This window comes from Bufo bufo, chromosome 6, assembly GCF_905171765.1.
Source record: "Bufo bufo chromosome 6, aBufBuf1.1, whole genome shotgun sequence".
Taxonomy (NCBI): Eukaryota; Metazoa; Chordata; class Amphibia; order Anura; family Bufonidae; genus Bufo; species Bufo bufo.
Window position 1 is genome coordinate 312,387,481 of NC_053394.1, and position 18,900 is coordinate 312,406,380.

Genomic DNA, 18,900 nt, shown 5'->3' on the forward strand with positions numbered 1-18,900 from the left:
GCCGGGTATGGGATATGGGCGGCACCCGCAGCGCAACCTGCATTTGTATTAAGCATAAACTATATTTTTTGGTGGCACAGTGCACCGAACCCCCTCACAACCCCAGTATTATAAAGCCGAATCATTGGTGGCGCAGTGCGCCCCCAAGTATTATAATCATTGGTGGCAGTGGCAGTTCCGATTGGAGCCCTGGCAGTGTAATGCTAGGGCTCTGATCGGTTATCATGGCAGCCAGGACGCTACTGAAGCCGTGGCTGCCATAGTCAGCTCCCTGCTACTGTGTGCACAAAACACAGAGCAGCAGGGAGAGTGTGAAGTCCTATTCACCCTAATAGAGCTCTATCAGGGTGAATAGGACAAGGGATGAAAAGATCTCAGGTTCTAGCCCCTAAGGGGGGAAATAGTTATTAAATAAAAAGTAAAAAAAAAAAAAAACACGAACTATTAAAATATTTAAAAATATCTCCTATGCAGTGAACGCCGTAACAGGAAAAAAAAAAATTAAAACATGCAATTTGCCATTTTTTTGTCACCTTGTCCCGACAAAAATTAGGTTAGGACTGTTCTATTATGATCCAGACGTTCCATAAAATCTGGAATGCACGCGGCTTTTTTGGGGTTTTATTTTTTTCACGTGGTATCGAGTATCGTAATACTTTTTTATGGTATCGAAATAGAGTCAAAATATTGGCTGGCCTTTATCGGGCTGGTCTCGGAACTGCCTGCTCCCGGTGACCGCATTGCGCACAAGTAAGGACTTCCCTGTGCATTGCCGGACTTGTGATTTAAGATGGGAGCCCGCATGTGTTCGCGGGCGAACTGGCCATCACTGGTCTGGAGCCCTGAATTAGATGGTGTGAAGGTAGATGGCCCATTGTAAGCAGTAATCAGACCTAGAGTTGTTGCGATACCAAATTTTTTATTCGGTTTAGATACCATGAAAAAGTATACTCGATACCATGCGAAAAAAATAAACCAAAAAAGCCACGTGCATTCCGCATTTAAAAAAATGGCGAATCGCGCAGTTTTTATTTATTTTTTCTGGTCCGGCGTTCACCGCATAGATTTTTTTTTATATTTTAATAGTTTGGACTTTTCTGACGCGGCGATATGTAATATGTTTATTATTTATACATTTTATATGTGAAATTGGGAAAAGGGGGTGATTTATACTTCATATTTTGGTGTTTTGTTTTTTTTTACACTTTTTATTTAATAACTATTTCCCCCCTTAGGGGCTAGAACCTGGGATTTTTTTTGATCCCTTGTCCTATTCACCCCAATAGAGCTCTATCAGGGTGAATAGGACTTCACACTATCCCTGCTGCTCTGTGCACACAGCATCAGGGATGTTACCATGGCAGCCAGGGCTTCAGTAGCGTCCTGGCTGCCATGGTAACCGATCGGAGCCCCAGGATTACACTGCTGGGGCTCCGATCAGAAACTGCCACTGCACCACCAATGAGGGGGAGGGGAGAGGACCCTGTGGCCGCTGCCACCAATGATTTTAATACTGGGGGGTTGAGAGGGGCCGGCGCATGATTTTAATGGGATGGGGGGGTGCACTGTGCCACCAATGATAATTACAGGAGGCGGGTACTGGCAGATCAGCGGCAGTTAACCCCTGATCGCAGCTCCCTGTCAGAGGCAGGGTGCCGGCAATGCGATTCTGCTGCCGGCACCCGCCTCCTGTATTATGTGTTAGACTACTTTTCCTGGGTCCAGACTCCAGACTTTGAGTATTAGGCTACACAGAGCGGCGCCCAGCGATGTCCCAGCACTTACTATAAGTCCTGGGCGCCGCTCCGTTCGCCTGCTGCGCCCCATTACTGTCTCCTCTCCTGCTCCACATGCTGATTACTATCGGAGCGATGGGGAGGAGACATCAGCTTCACTAGTGGAAGTTCCTTCTTCCTGCGCTGCGATTGGACAGCGCTACAGCCAGGGAGAAGGAACGCCCACTAGTGAAGCTGATGTCTCCTCCCCATCGCTCCGATAGTAATCAGCATATGGAGCAGGAGAGGAGACAGTAATGGGGCACTGCGGGTGAACTGAGCAACGCCCAGGAATAATGGTGAGTGCTGGGACATCGCTGGGAGCTGCTCTGTGTAGGAAAAGTACTATCATTGGTGGCGCAGTGCGCCCGCCCCTCCTCCGCCCCTCTCTTCTCATTGGTGGCAGCGGCAGCACAGGGGGAGGGAGCACAGCTTCTTTCTCCCCGTGCTGCTGAGAGAACATGAGCGCGCTGACAGCAGCGCGCTCATGTTCAGAGATACTAGACTGCGCAGAAGCACAGCCCAGTATCGATACGTTACCGGGACAAAAGTATTGAATGGGTATCGAAATTTCGATACCCGCAACAACCCTAATCAGACCACACTGCTCTCATATGCACCACGGCCCCGTCAAACAGCTGATCTGCAGGAGTTGACCCCACTGATCTGATATTGATTATACTATACTAAGGATAGGTCGTCAATATACGTTGAATCCGGAAAACCTATTTAAGCAAAAAGTCCTGGAAGAGGACACAGAAGAAAATAAGAGCATTAACTAACCCAACATACCAGATCTCACAGCAACGCTTGCCCTTTAACCCCTTCCCGCATTTTCACATACATGTACTGTGTAAGACGCTGAAAGTTCAATTCAGTACAACACAGAATCTAACAGTCATCCCTCAAAAAATTAGCCCACAAAATTAAAAAATAAAAACTACGGCTCTGACTATGGAGACACTAAAACATGAATTCTTAGTTTGAAAAATGATATTATTGTGTAAAACTTAAATAAAAAAAGTATACATATTAGGTATTGCGTGAAAATCGCAGCATGCTCCTCTGTGCGTTTTCCACACAACTCAGGCCACATAGAAGTTAATGGGGCTGCGTGAAAATTGCAAGCATCCGCAAGCAAGTGCGGATGCGGTGCGATTTTCACGCACGGTTGCTAGGAGAAGATCGGGATGGAGACCCGATCATTATTATTTTCCCTTATAACATGGTTATAAGGGAAAATAATAGCATTCTGAATCCAGAACGCATAGTAAAATAGGGCTGGAGGGGTTAAAAAAAAAGAAAATAATTTAACTTACCTTAATCCACTTGTTTGCGTAGCCCGGCTTTTCTTCTGTCTTCTTTGCTGTGCACAGGAAAAGGACCTGTGGTGATGTCACTGCGCTCATCACATGGTCTGTCACATGATCCATCACCATGGTAAAAGATCATGTGACGGACCATGTGATGAGCGCAGTGACGTCACCACAGGTCCTTTTCCTGTGCACAGCAAAGATGAAGACAGAAGAGAAGCCGGGCTGCGCGATCAAGTGGATTTAAATTTATTTTTATTTATTTTTTATTTTTTTAACCCCTCCAGCCCTATTGTACTTAGCATTCTGTATTAAGAATGCTATTATTCTCCCTTATAACCATGTTATAAGGGAAAATAATACAATCTACACAACACCTAACCCAACCCCGAACTTCTGTGAAGAAGTCCGGGTTCGGATCTGGGTACCAAACATGCCGATTTTTCTCATGCGCGTGCAAAACGCATTACAATGTTTTGCACTCGCGCGGAAAAATCGCGCATTTTCCCGCGACGCACCCGCATCTTATCTGGGCCAAAAACATGACGCCCGTGTGAAAGAGGCCTAAATGTTTTAAAGTTATTACCACATAAAGTGACACATGTCAGATTTGCAAAATTAGGCTGTGTCCTGAATGAGAAAAATGGCAGGGTCCTTAAGGGGTTAAGGAACAGAGTGCCTCACCTGCTTTTTAAAATACCCAATAGCATATTCATCTGCGTATGTAAGAAAGTACAAGATGTTGTGTTTAATGTGGTATTCCTTCAAGTGGTTCATTAAATGCGTTCCGTAGCCCTGAAAAAGAATATAAAACACTAATTAAAACAACATCAACTGAACTTTTGTGTCCCAGTCTAACTCCTCTCACCACCCAAAAAAACCATAGGGGTAGCAGCACACTGTCCATCTCCACTTGTATCTTATGGTTTCTGTTTTGGTTCAGAATTCTTCAGGTTTTGAGTGAAGTAAGAAGATACCAAAAGAAAGTGAAAGCAGCAGAGGAGATACTAAAGAAGAATAAAACGCAGTACAGACCTTGACTTGCTCATTAGACGTCACTGCACAGAACACAATCTCTGTAAAGCCTTGGGTGGGGAACATCCGGAAGCAGATGCCCCCAATAACACGTCCATCTTTGATAAGAGCCAACGTTTTGTGCTTCCTGACGAATAAAATAACATTCTGTATGTGATCTTACTACACCTGAACATAACATCTGATAGCCGGCTTAATGATAAAACAAATATGGGGTCTACAACCGCCACTTACGGGTCAAACACCAGCCGGGTGATGTATTCCTTGGGCATTCGGGGAAGCTGATGGGAGAAGACATTCTGCAACCCGACAAGCCACATGAGGATCTTCTTATTGGACTTTTGAGATAGAGAGTTTCCAATCACATGAAACTCTATGATCCCTCTGCGCTCCTCTAAGCGAGCAGTCTCATCTCGGGCAGCATTAGCAGACAGTAAGCTTGTCTAACGTAGGAAAAAGAAATGCTGAATGTCAAAACACTGTCAAGATACAGAAAATCATCTCAAAGCGGATCTGTCAGCTCTACTGGCAGGTTACTTCTCTACAAAACAGGGCATCTTTTCTTACAACACTGCATCTGGCCATTCCTCTGTTACTGCTCCCGGAAATGTATGAGTAAACTGACAACTGGGTATTATCATACTCCACACTAATAGGGTGCGTCTCTACACAGTGTCTTGACCAGCATGGATTAGGCCGCGTGTAGAGACATGCCCCGCTAACAAACAGAGGCAGTTAACAGGTTATCAATTCATTCACACATTTCTTGGGGGGATAACAGAGTGGCGGCACATAGTTCTAAGGAAGGAGGTCTAGCAGGGCTACTTTATGCAGAAAGAATTTACTAAAAACAGCCATGTCAGGAAAGCTGACAGGTCCCTCCTGCTGATGAATGTGCAGTAGTACCTAATGCCATGCATTACCTTGAATACCCTAATTAATGCTGCACTTTGGGATGAAATACAATCTCAACCTCATATCCTTCTTTAATATAGTCACAAAGTAGAAATGCGACCAGACCAGGACTGGCACAGACGCGCACATACAATTACACAGCAAGTAAAACTGTGACCATCAGTAGCCTTACATCTGGGCCCAGCATGGCAGCCGGATCAGTGATAGTCAGCATGACTTCATTCACCAACTCCATGGGAATGTCGCCCATCACCCGGATTCTTTTGGCGTCCTCCAGAGTCAGGCTGTCTGATAATTTCCGTTTTTCTCCTGTATTAAATAAATGGTGGTCAGTTGGCAGAGACATAACACTCCGAAGCTGCATGGAAATAAATCTGCATAGCGAAAAATACATGTACATGTCACACTAGCCAACCCCATAGCAAAAAACTGTTTAAACTTCTGCCTACTGCCACACAACTTTATTAGTCATGGCGCAAGGCTCTTAAAGAGGACCTTTCATCAGTATAATTTTAATAAACTAATAACCCTACCTAATAGTGCGGCTTCCACTGATGTTCCCCCTTTTTTTTTTTTTTCAAATCGGCCACCGAATGTTGAAATAATAGCCCCGTTTGTTCTGCTGCAGCGCCTGTCACTCAAGCGCTTTTTTGTATGGGGCGTTGCTAAACTTTTTTCTTTGCTATGGGCCTTGGCTGAGAGCGCAGCCAATCAGAGCGCTCCTCTCTCAGCCAGGCAGAAAGAGCTAAAGTGCAGCGATGTCTAGGGGATGATTATGATACTTACCCTGCCGCTCGTACCGCTGCTTCCACACCCGTCGCGTCCCTCGGCCGGTCTATCTGATCTTTCTATCTGATCTGCCTGGCTGAGAGAGGAGCGCTCTGATTGGCTGCGCTCTCAGCCAAGGCCCATAGCAAAGAAAAAAGTTTAGCAACGCCCCATACAAAAAAGCACTTGAGTGACAGGCGCTGCACCAGAACAAACGGGGCTATTATTTCAACATTCGGTGGCCGATTTAAAAAAAAAAAAAAAAAAGGGGGAACATCAGTGGAAGCCGCACTATTAGGTAGGGTTATTAGTTTATTAAAATTATACTGATGAAAGGTCCTCTTTAAAGGGCATGAGATTTGCACCTATGAAACTGGCTGACGTGTTACATGTGCACTTGGCAGCTGAAGACATCTGTGTTGGTCCCATGTTCATATGTGCAAATTATGTTTTAATATATGCAAATGAGCCTCTAGGAGCAACGAGGGCGTCATCATTACACCTAGAGGCTCAGCTCTCTCTGCAACTGCCATGCCCTCTGCACTTTGATTGGCAGGGTAATTTGCATGCATTAAAATGATTTTTCTCTGCAATTCGGGCACATATGAACATGGGACCAACACAGATGCCTTCAGCTGCCAAGCACACATGCAACGGGTCAGCCAGTTTCATAGGTACAAAGCTGCTGGCAGATGCCCTTTAACCTTAACCCGACGTATAAAAGTGTTGGGTTACATTGCGATCTGCTGGCGCCCCGTGGTGCATCAGACAGCTGCAGTCACAGTGAGTATGCCCGAGGCTGGTATTACACCAGCAGGTGTGGCCGATGCTTCCTATCCCAATAATCGGCTGTTCGTCAGCGGAGGATAACACTGCTATTAAATGCAGCAATCTCCTCCACAGTATGGGGAGGAGTGATCGCTAATGCCATCGCTCGTCTCCGTACAGAATCATTATTTGCCAGCAGCAGACTGTGATTAGACAGCACTATCTGCCGCCGGCAAACAATGATTTTTAATCAAGCTTAAAAATTGCGACTGCCCGATGAACGAGCGTTTGCTCATTCAACGGGTAATGATCGGCAATATTACACATGTAGATCACTAACGAGCATTCCTACGAACGCTTGTTAGCTGTGATCTGCTCTAGGGGTGGGCAATATGGCCTAAAATCTATATTGCGATATAATTTAAAGCATGTGCGATATGCGATATATTGTTTTCTATATTGGGGGGGGGGGGGGGTGTTTAAACTTTTTATTTAATAACTATTAGCCTCCTTAAGGGCTAGAACCCTTGTCATATTCACCCTAATAGAGCTCTATTAGGGTGAATAGGACTTTACACTCTCCCTGCTGTCCTGTGCTTTGTGCACACAACAGCAGGGAGCTGACCATGGCAGCCAGCCTCTCATGTGTCCTCCAGCCTCTGATCCGCCCCCCAGCCTCTCCGCTGTGATCCGCGCGATTAACCCCTCAACTGAGGGGTTAATTGCGGCGGATCGCAGCGTGCAGTCATAGGGGCCGGGATATGGCCAGCACATGAACGCTACGTTGGTATTCAGGCATTAACTATATTCATTGGTGGCGCAGTGGCCACAGTCCCTCCCCTCCTCCTACTCTGTTCTTATTAGTGGCCAGCGGCAGCCGCGCACAGTGGGGAAGGAGGGACTCCCTCCTTCTCCACTGTGCCGGCACAGGAGAACAAGGTGCGCGCCGAGAGCGTGATCATTCACTACCGGTCATATCACGGTCCGGCGATATGCACAAAATCCATATCGTGGCACAAATTTATATTGCATATCGCCTATATCGCCCACCCCTAATCCGCACGATTATCTGCTGGTGTAATACAGCCTTTAGACCAGCAGAAGCAGTCTATGCGTGGCATCGCTGTAGCACCCTGCTACAGTGCAAATTGTTAAAGTCAGCAGGGGAGCGCCCTCCTTGATGGCTGTAAAATTAACGGAGCCTGCAGGCTGTGAATTAATCCCTTCTTGCCCTGCCTGTACATACATGTACAAACTTTTTTTTTCCCTTTTTGCCTTCTTGGAAAATGTAAAAAATTTGAAGTATTTTGTCTTGAAATCTTTTGTAACAGTTAGGAAAAATAAAAATTTTTTTCATAATTTTCAGTTTTTCCTTAAATATTTTTTTTATGTTTTATCTGTCATCTAACGGCACAAAAGATACTAGCTAATAGCAATATGCCCCCATTGTCTGAGATGTGAAAACCCCTTTAAGAAACGTTGGTGAATTGGAAGAAAAGCAGTGTACATGAAGACCAGAGAGCATTTTGAAGAAATAAAAAAATAGAGTTCTAGACATGCAAAAGTATTCTACCCAGTAGAAATGCAAGGCGCTGTAAGTGGAGACACAGAATGTGAGAGATGGGATGCTACCTGGCATGGGTTCTGAGTTCCCAGTCTCTCCACTGGATGTTAGGGAGGAGTTGTTGTTCAGGCTGTTGCTGAAGAGCGGTGTACTGGGAGCAGTGGTGGTATTCACAGCAGCTAGGGATACAAACAGCAAAGGTCAGCTCTCAACAAAATCATGTATCACATAGAGGATTATTACATGACCGGATCATACTAAATAGTCCAAGACCAAGTCATGATTTTAAAGGGGTTGTCTTACTTCGGCAAACTGCATTGATCATGTAGAGAAAGTGAATACAAGTCACTTACTAATGTATTGCGATTGTCCATATTGCTTCCTGTGCTGGCTTAATTCATTTTTCCATCACATTATACACTGCTCGTATCCAGGGGTTACAGCCAATCAAGCCAGCACAGGAAGCAATATGGACAATCACAATACATTAGTAAGTGACTTGTATTAACATCCTATACATGATAAATGACGATAAATGTCAATTACTGAAGTGACGGCAAAATCCCTTTAAAAGGGTTTTCCGAGACTTTTCTACTGATGACATAACCTCTGAATAGATCATCAGTATCTGATCAGTGGGAGTCCGACACCCAGGACCCCCGCTGATTAGCTGTTTGAGAAGGCACCGGCACTCCTGCCTTCTCTCAGCTCACGAAGTACACCGCCACTTACTGCATAGCGGCTGTACTTGGTATCACAGCTCAGGCTCCTTTAACTTCAATGGGGCTGAGCAGTGCCAAGGCCATGTGACCAACAAACATGAAGTCACATGGCCTAGGGGAAGCTGCAAGAAGGCCGCAGTGCTACTTTGAGCGCCAGTGCCTTCTCAAACAGCTGATCAGCAGTGGGGAGGGGGGGGGGGGGAGCACGGGTGTTGGACCCCCACCAATCAGATACTGATGATCATCAAGAGTGTAGGTCACCAGTAGAAAAGTGTCGGAAATCCCCTTTAAGTTATTACTATTGCTGTACATAAAAGTTGCCCCTTCCCCCATGCTGGGAAAATAAAATGTATACATTTGGATCTGGAGTGTAATATACTGTCTATTGTGTATGAAATTCCTTTCCGCAGTAGGGAGGAATTCCACATACAATCAATGGCTAGCTCTGGTGCCTTGAAGCACTGAGGGTGCAGGGTGAGCAGTTTCCTATGGGATCTCTCTACTCATGCAAGGCCCAAAAACAGAAAATGATGTTTAATGATTGTATGACTGGCAGCTTGGGATCCAAATGCTTCTGTGTACATTGTACTGTCATATGGTTACTGGTTATGTAGAATATTTTGTTATCTTTAAAAAGAGACTATTTGCCCCATTAGGCCTCATGCACACGACCGTTGTTTGGGTCCGCATCCGAGCCGCCGTTTTGGCGGCTCGGATGCGGACCCATTCACTTCAATGGGGCCGCAAAAGATGCGGACAGCATTCCGTGTGCTGTCCGCATCCGTGGCTCTGTTCTGCGGCCCTTCTAATAAAATATAACATGTCCTATTCATCTCCGCGCTTTGCGGACAAGAATAGGCATTTATATTGCCGGCGCCCGTTCCGTTTATTGCGGAAGGCAACACAGGCGGCTTCCGTTTTTTGCGGATCCGCGGTTTGCGGACCGCAAAAAACTGAACGGTCGTGTGCATGAGGCCTTAGGAGGGGAATCCACCTCTATGAGCAAAAGCCGTCCGCAATGTGATGGACTCGGGATGTCCATGTATTACATTAATGGCCATTCATTAGTAATACTAAATTTCCCCGCAGCTGCTGCTGACCCTGCCTGGTTGTGGCAGCCGCAGCAAATCAGCTATTTGACAGAAGGCTCAAAAGCTGGGCACGCCTTCATGAGCGACCCTATAAAAAGGGTTTTCTACAATGTGACAACCCCTTTAACGTCATGTAAAGTGGCGATGTACTATGCTAACAGCTTAGCAGTGTGATTAGGACCAGTGTATATTTGTGAACTATAAACTGAATTATAATAGAATAATCAACCAATATCCAACTGGTTTACACCTTACCGGGGCGGGACACTAGCTGAGGACCTTCGGTGTTAGAGACAGTAAAATCAGCTTCCCAGATAGGAGAACTTTCACCATATATCTCTTCTTCCAACATCGAAAGAAATCTACAACGGCAAAGTATGCGTGGAATGAATACAACTCCCATCCTCTTTGCTCTTTGATGTGGGGAAACGGCAAGGATAACGCCAGAGTCGCACATCAACTCCCTATAGTGTCAGTAACCTGCGGGTGACTTCATGGGACTCTGTATGGTGTCTTTATGAGGCACTCATGCCAAAAAGCTGTGCTTTAGGGGGCAGTAGCACCATAATGCAGCATGGAAGAGTATATAGCAAAGGGGGCAGTAGCACCATAATGCAGCATGGAAGAGTATATAGCAAAATGTAAATCAGAACCATGTAAAATCGGTGACATCGTACAGGTCCATAGCAATTTACAGAAGACATAATCATGGATCCATACCAAGACTGTGTGCCTGAGCCCTGCCTACCTGTAAATGTTTGGTCTGCTACAGTACATGACAGATATGTGTCAGTACAGGTTTTTGCATGCACTGGGGCAGGGATGCTAAACCCACAGCCCTCCAGCTGATGCTAAACTACAACTCCCAGCATGCCCTAATAGCTGTAGGCTGTCCAGGCATGTTGGGAATTGTGGTTTTGCAACAGCTGGAGGGCCGCAGGTTGGGCATCCCTGCACTAGAGACCTGGTCCCAATAGTTACTTCTGTCATCAGCCCATGTGCCAGGTTACCTGAAATGTCCTATGACATGGACCACACTATGAACGTGTCTCATGCACGTAGCATTCAAAGAAGCATCATGTACGCTCACTTGGGAAAGTGCGTGAGAATAAGTGTCCTCTTCTCTGGAACCAATTTGTCCTTTTCCACCCTGAACTTTTCCAGCAGCTGTCTACGCGTAACTGTGAAGATAGAGCGGAGCAAGCTTCTTCCGAACACATGTGTAGTTTCATATCTGGGCAAGCTGTCACAGCTCTGCGGGACATGACAGTAGCACAGCCACCTGAAAAAGAGAAGAATTATAAGGGGACGTTCCCTTACACTGAAATAGGACTTGTGGTTGTCCCTGTAACTAAGCGGTTCCTGAACGGCACATCTGCTTAGTTATGCAACCCCCAAGATACATGGAAAAAGGCTGCCTGAAGTAGGCGGCCTCTTTAACCTCATACCATGAAGAACTGAGTGCTATGGACATTACAGAAGGTATCCCAGGATATTTACCTTGTGTAATTAACCTTATATGTGGCCACGTCCTCACTTTGTGACCTCTGACGGAACTGTGAAGGGGTCTCCAGCTTCCAATAATTTAAACACAGAAGGAACATCTTGGAGAGTTCGTACATCGTCTGCCGCTCTTTTGGCTGGAGATGACTAAACTTGTACTGCACAAAATTCAACACCCCCTGAGGACGGATCAAAAAAAGGCTTAAAAGTCAAAACCTGTTAGATAAGAGTGACAGATTTAGGCTAAATCATTTGAAACACCCGAGGTGCAATACCAAGCACAGCCACTATACAATGGAGGGCGCTATGCTTGATGAGCTGTGAGGAGGCCCAGGTGCTCCAGTCCAACACCCCCACTGATCGGATACTAACAGTAGCGTACCACCAATATAGGCAGACAACGCAGCTGCTTTGAGGCCCATGGCACGGGGGGCCCAGAGCGCGTGGAAGGCCCCGCCCCCTACATCTACAGACTCAGAGTTAGTTTATCAGGAATTGAGGCCCCCTTATCCTCCGTTCAGTCCTGGCCGGGCCTGCTTGCTTCCCCTATGCTCAGTCAGGGCCCCCTTCCGAACCTCCCCCGTCCCCCCATTGTGTACACAAAGGGAGCATGCGCCGCTGATGTCCCGACCCTTGAGACATCACTTCCTATAAGAGAACAGAAACGCTGGGGAGCATGGCTACGATTCGCCAATCAGCTGGCCACAGAGTACCTCAAATGGTCGGGCTCAGCTGATGTCTTCCAGCGGAGTTGTTTTAAAGAGAGGGAGAACTGCAGAGGAGAGCAGGGGTGCGGTGACATGCCCCGCCCTGCCTGACTCACCATGACCGCTGCCATCCCCTGGGCAGTGGAGCTGGGGCTGACAGTGCTGTGCTCCCTGCTCTTCCACTACAAGCAGAAGCGGCTGAGTTAGCAGAACCTGTTCCTACTCTGGGCCGTCTGCAGGACCGTCCTCTTCTCCTTCTACCTTACGAACTGTGCCCAGGCCAATGCACTGCAGCCTTTCCCACACTGGCTGCTCTATTGCGCCCCCATCTGCCTGCAGTTCTTCACCCTGTGTCTCCTCAACCTCTATTTTTCTCAGGTGAGTCTTCTTAGGGGGCGTCTCACTGCTGACATTTATCATCCGGGGGGCATGCTGTTCAGCTTGTGGCCGGCAGGGGGCGCTGTCATAGTCTTCCTCCATCCTGTGATTCGAGTCTTCAGATAAGTTCTTGTTTTGCAGAAGGATGTGAAATCACTGCTTTAACTCTTTATTCTCTGGGACTGTGTGTAAGCTTGTACCCCCTGTGGCCTGCGGAGGGCGTGCTGAACGTGGGGCACAGGGATGGGCCAGGGGTGGGTAGTGGGCGGAGTTAGGGGGGCCCAATTCAGATTCTTGCTATGGGGCCCAATGATTTCTATGTACGCCCCTGGATACTAATAACCTATCCTAAGCATAGGTCATCAGTATAAAAAAAGTCAGAAAACCCCTTTAAACAACTGGACTCTAACCATGTCCCTCCGACAACTAGAAAGCCACATGCCGCAGACAACTACTCTACAGAGGGCTTCATCTTAGACCTCCATATCTGTATAATGTCCGATGGTCTTTCACCTATAAAGCTTCTCCATGCCAATATTACCTGTTCAATATTTGGCTTTTCAAATGGTGGACTTCCTAGAGAGCCTTCAACCACCGGCCGGTTCATCTGCAGGATACACTTTCTAAGAAGCTGCAGGCAAAAAAAATAACCAAATTAGTGAGATCAGTTATATTACAATTAGGGATGAGCGAATAGACTTCGGATGAAACATCCAAAACGATTCGCATAAAACTTTGTTTCAATACTGTGCGGAGCGAAAAATTGATTTAGGCTACAAGCACACGAACGTTGTTCGTTTCCGTGTCAGTTCCGTTTTTTTTTGCAGATAGCATGCAGAGCCATTAATTTCAATGGGTTCGCAAAAAATGCGGATAGCACACCATGTCTGTTCCGTAGCCCCGTTTTGTCCTATTCTTGTCCGTTTTAGGCATTGTTACAATGGATCCGAAAAAAAAAAAAAAAAAAAAAAAAAAGGCATACGGATCATACATTGTGGATCTGCAATTTGCGGACCGCAAAACACATACAGTCGTGTGCATGTAGCCTTATACTGTAAAAAAAAACATTTCCCGAACTTGGGTTTGGTTCCAAGTGGTATCTTGAAACCGAACCAGAGTTCGGGAAATGTTTTTTTACAGTATAAATCAATTTCTGAAAGTTATTACGCGAAGTCTCGTGAGACTTCGCAAAGTAATAACTTTGGCTCATCGGAGCCAATACGTTCTAAGGCCTCATGCACATAACGTATTTTCTTTCCATATCAGTTCAGGTTTTTTTTTGCAGACCGTATACGGAACCATTCATCTCAATGGGTCTGCAAAAAAATAAATAAAGTTACGCCGTGTGCATTCCGTTTCTATATGTCCATATTTACGTTTTGCAAAAAAATAGAACATGTCCTATTATTGTCCGCATTACGGATAAGGATAGTACTCTTTATTAGGGGCCAGCTGTTCCGTTCCGCAAAATACGGAATGCACAGACGTCATTTGTATTTTTTGCGGACTGCAAAATACATACGGTCGTGTGCATGAGGCCTAATACTGTAAGGAGCGCTCACTTATCACCGCAGAAAGTGCCATAATCCTTTACAATCACATTTTCCCCTTATTTTTTTTATCCTAGTGATGCATTACAAGAGGCATACCTGTAAAACTCACCTTAAACAGGTAGAAGTACACTTGCTTGGTGTCGGTGTCCTCCTCCTTGTGTACGGACATGAAGAGGTTCTCCACGTCCACCACCATGCCCAACAAGCGATTGATCTCATCTTCAGATACATTTTCTAAGTGTGACACGTGGTCCGCTACAGGTAAAGAGAAAAGAGGCGCTTAGACCAACATATAGCGCTAAAGAACAGACTTCTCAATGCTGCGGATCGCTAATGGAAGATGTGACAATACCTACAAGGTAAGGCCTCTTGCACATGAACGATACGGATTAGGTCCAGATACGTTCAGGGTGCGTTCAGGAAAACTCGCACCATTTCGCAAGCAAGTTCAGTCAGTTTTGTTTGCGATTGCGTTCAGTTGTTCAGTTTTTATCGCGTGGGTGAAATGCGCATTGATGCATTTTTCACACGTGTGATAGAAAACTGAATGTTTGCAAACAACATTAGCATCAGTGAAAAACGCACTGCATCCGCACTTGCTTGCGTATGCGTTTTTCACGCAGCCCCATTCACTTCTATGGGGCCAGGGCTGCATGAAAAATGCAGAATATAGAACATGCTGCGATTTTCACGCAACGCACAAGTGATGCGTGAAAAACAACACACATGTACAAAGACCCATTGAAATGAATGGGTCCAGATTCAGTGCGGGCGCAATGCGTTTGCATCACGCATTGCACCAGTACAGAAAACTCGCTTGTCTAAAAGGGGCCTAAAGTTCCTTTCACCTGTAAGACACCTTCAAGAAGACCTGTCCGCTCTCCAGACAAATCTGGCTTAGGCTACTTTCACACATGCGTTTTGTGCGGATCTGTCTTGTATCCGCACCGATAATGCAAACGCTTGTATCCGTTCAGAACGGATCCGTTTGCATTATTCATTCAAAAAAAAAAACTCTAAGTCAAAACGGATCCGTCCTGACTTACATTAAAAGTCAGTGGGGGACGGATCCGTTTTCAATTGCACCATATCGTGTCCGTGAAAACGGTTCCGTCCCCATTGACTTACATTGTAAGTCTAGACGGATCCGTTTGGCTCCGCATAGTCAGACGGTCACCAAAACGCTGCAAGCTGCGTTTTAGTGACCGCAAATAGAGACCAAACGCAGTCAAATTGATGCATTCTGAGCGGATCCTTTTCCATTCAGAATGCATTGGGGCTGAACTGATCCGTTTTGGGCCGCTTGCGAGAGCCCTGAAACGGATCTCACAAGCGGACCCAGAAACGCCAGTGTGAAAGTAGCCTAAGTAAATGCTTATGTTTCACAGAAAATAATTCTACAGCATCTTTTCTACATCATGCCCCTCTGCTATTCCTACTGGAAATGAATAAATAAACTGACATCTGGGCGCTACCATTCGGTATTTTACCCTATGTCTGCAGTAAGAGGAAATATATGCCGGATCCTTCTGGGATAAATCCCATTGATTCAGTTTTCCATTTATTTATTTTTTGCCATGATTAGAGATAAGTGAATTTCATATTTTGAAATTCGTTCACACTTCGTTTGGTGGTAAAAGGTGAATTGCGTTATGGATTCCGTTACCATGGACCATAACGCAATTCTATGACGGAATGCATAACGGAATGTCTTTAGAGGCATTCCGTCATAATAGAAGTCTATGGCCTGCATAGCGGATCCGTCCAGTTTACATTATGCTGGAGTCCTCTCCTGATCCTGAGTCCTCTCCTGCATAACGTAAACTGCACGGATCCGTTTTGCAGCCCATAGACTTCTATTATGACGGAATGAATAACAGAATGCCTCTAAAGGCATTCCGTCATAGAATTGCATTATGGTCCGTGCTATCTCTAGCCATGATCATTTCCTACCCAGTGAGTGACTACAGCTTCGGCAGGGCTCGCTCAGGCTGGCTGCAGGCTGCTGAAGGTCCATCCTAGGTGCGGTTTGTGGGTTGGGGTTCTTCCATCCATTGCATTTACAGACATCATTTGCCTGAAGTAAGAGAAATGACAGAAGTGAATCACACAGGTCATAACCGCAGGTCACCCAGCATTTCTTTGGGCGGCAAGGATCCATTAAAGGGGTTTTCCAGGATTTTCATACCAATGACCCATCCTGAAGATAGGCTATCAATATGAAATAGACAGGGGTCCGACTCCTGACAGGCAGCTGTTTGAGGAAGCTGCGGTGCAAATCAGAGTTCTGGCGAGTGCGGTGGCGCCTTTTAGCTTACAAAGCACAGCGCCGCCCCCCACCGATCATCTATCCTGTACATAGGCAATCATCTGGAATTCCTGGAATACTACTTTAAATCCTAAATGAAAGGTTCCTTGGCCCCATCTGCTCTCACAGAATCCTGTTGGTTTCAATGGAAGCCGTGACCCCCCTTTAAGCAGCTCCCAGCATGTGGCAGTGAGTGACTCCATTCCTCCCTATTGTAGCTGTTATAGAGGACTATGACCAGAACCCAATCACTGTCAGTGTAATATACGATGTCTGATATCTTGTGCTGCCAGGAGTCAATTTCAGCACAATGCCAACCCAGAATCACATGCCCATCATAGAGCCCTGTTACACCTAGAGACTCAGCTCTCTCTGCTCTTTGATTGACAGGGCCAGGTGTAATGATGACATTTACACTGCCGGGCCAGCAGAGGGCGCGGTAGTTGCAGTGAGAGCAGAGCCTCTAGGTGTAACAGCAACGCCCCGTTGCTCCTAGAGGCTGATTTGCATATACTCAAACATCATGTTTCTCAGCAAGGCGGCCACATATGAACATGGGACCAACTCAGATGCCTTCAGCTGCCAAGTGCACGTGTAACAGGTCAGCCAGTTTCATAGGTGCACCGTGCACATCTGTCATCCAGGTCTACTACTGGGACCAGCAACCTCCGGCACTCCAGCTGTTGTCAAACTACAACTCCCAATATGCACAACTGCTTGGCTGTTCTTCGAACTCCTACAGAAGTGAATGGGGGCACGCTGGGAGTTGTAGTTTCACAGCGGCTGGAGGACCACACCCCCATGCAACGAGGGGCTCTTCGCACTACGGAAAGGTATCACCTACTGGCAGGAAAGGTAATAAATATATCTGATCATGAGAAAAGGGTCCCAGGCTGCACTGCCGCTCCATTCATTCTGTATGGGGCTGCTGGAGACAGCCGAGCACTGCACCCATGGGTGCTGAGACATCCCTGCAGCCCATGGAGCAGCTGTCAGACCATGATACAGGTCCCAGCAGCACTGCCGGGACAGAATGGGACAAAGGCTGCACAGAGCAGCTGCTTACCTTACAGGCAGAGAACACCCCGAGCTTTTCCAGCTTCTTGCCCCGGGGAAGGGCCCTGACTTGAGCTTTCCTCTGGCTGGCTCTCTGCTGCTGGCTCAGCCCGGGCCTGGCCGGGTCGCTGCTGCCCGCGCTACTTCCTGCTGTGGCCCCGGCGGTGACGACTGCTGCAGCAGCAGAGGTTCCGCTCTGTCCACTTGCAGGTGGGGACTGCACACTGCTCCGGGACTGCGAGGCCTGGACCAGCTCAGCCATGGCAACGATGTACGCCGCGTGCTGTATCAATAAAGCTGTGCAGTTCAAAGAAGGTCGCTGGGAAGAGAGCGCACATGCGCACTATAAAGGGACGCCGGGAGTTGTAGTTTTTTCCCCTCTTTTGTTCCCCCCTCCCCCGGGATATCATGCTTTTTTTTTTCTTATGTGGTAAAGCTTTAATGTAGGCAGACAACGCGACTTCTACTGAGCCCAGAGACAGAGGGGACCAGACGCTGAACGCCTTCTTCTTCTTGGGGCGAGAAAACATTGTAGTGGCCACTAGGTGGCGCTCAGTGCAAAGCGGTCAATGGTAAGTATATCAATTTCTATGCATTGAGCTCCCCCTAGTGGTGGGTGCAGCACACAGCTTTGTAATACTTATATTTATAATGCATTTATACCACTTAGGGTGCATTCACACGTCCATAGTGTATTGCAGATCCGCAATACACCCGGCCGTCACCTCCATAGAACTGCCTATTCTTGTCCGCAATTGCGGACAAGAATAGGACATGTTCTATTTTTTTTCCGGAGCCGCAGACCGGAAGATTGGGGCTGCGCTCCGGAAATGCGGATAGCACATAGTGTGCTCTCCGCATCCATTATGTTCCCATAGAGAATGAATGGGTCCGCACCTGTTCCGCAATTAGCGGAACGGATGTGGACCCATTCTACAGACGTGTGAATGGAGCCTTATCTGGAGTACATATACGTAGAAAGATGGCACTCAGAATGAGCCCCATAGCTGTGAAGCAACTGGTCCCCTTTTTCCATAATAGTCAAACTAACCCTTTCACCCATGAAGGATTCTACGTTTTTTGCGTTTTCATTTTTCACTCCCTGCCTTTCCAAGGCTATAACTTTTTTATTTTTCCATTCACATAACCATATGACGGCTTGTTTTTTGCAGGACAAGTTGAACTTTCTAATGGCACCATTTAATATTGCATATGATGCAGCAGGAAGCTGGAAACATTCCAAATTGGGTGGTATTGAAAAGTTTTATGGGTTTTGTTTTCACCCATTCCCTATGCTGTAAAACTGACCTGTTACCTTCATTCTCTGGGTCAGTACGATTATGGAGATACCACATATGTATAATTTTTTGTGTTATAATACTGAGAGAAAAAAACTTTGAAAAAAATTAATTTTTTCATTTCATTGGCTTATTCTGGTCCCTGT

The 18,900-nt window shown here is 46.4% G+C and overlaps 1 protein-coding gene across 1 annotated transcript in view; it reads right to left on the reverse strand.

Moving 5' to 3' along the window:
* The window catches only part of KAT2A (lysine acetyltransferase 2A), a 38,052-nt gene extending 20,301 nt beyond the window's left edge, over nt 1-17,751 (reverse strand). Inside the window, exons 1-12 of the mRNA XM_040435505.1 lie at nt 17,467-17,751; nt 16,046-16,169; nt 14,202-14,347; nt 13,081-13,170; nt 11,452-11,633; nt 11,042-11,233; nt 10,207-10,313; nt 8,207-8,317; nt 5,211-5,347; nt 4,358-4,566; nt 4,124-4,250; nt 3,773-3,883 (exon numbers count right to left, since the gene is read on the reverse strand). Coding sequence (XP_040291439.1) covers nt 3,773-3,883; nt 4,124-4,250; nt 4,358-4,566; nt 5,211-5,347; nt 8,207-8,317; nt 10,207-10,313; nt 11,042-11,233; nt 11,452-11,633; nt 13,081-13,170; nt 14,202-14,347; nt 16,046-16,169; nt 17,467-17,718 — 1,788 coding nt within the window. The 5' untranslated portion in view covers nt 17,719-17,751. The remainder of the gene's footprint in view (nt 1-3,772; nt 3,884-4,123; nt 4,251-4,357; nt 4,567-5,210; nt 5,348-8,206; nt 8,318-10,206; nt 10,314-11,041; nt 11,234-11,451; nt 11,634-13,080; nt 13,171-14,201; nt 14,348-16,045; nt 16,170-17,466) is intronic.
* Between the last annotated feature and the right edge of the window lie 1,149 nt (nt 17,752-18,900).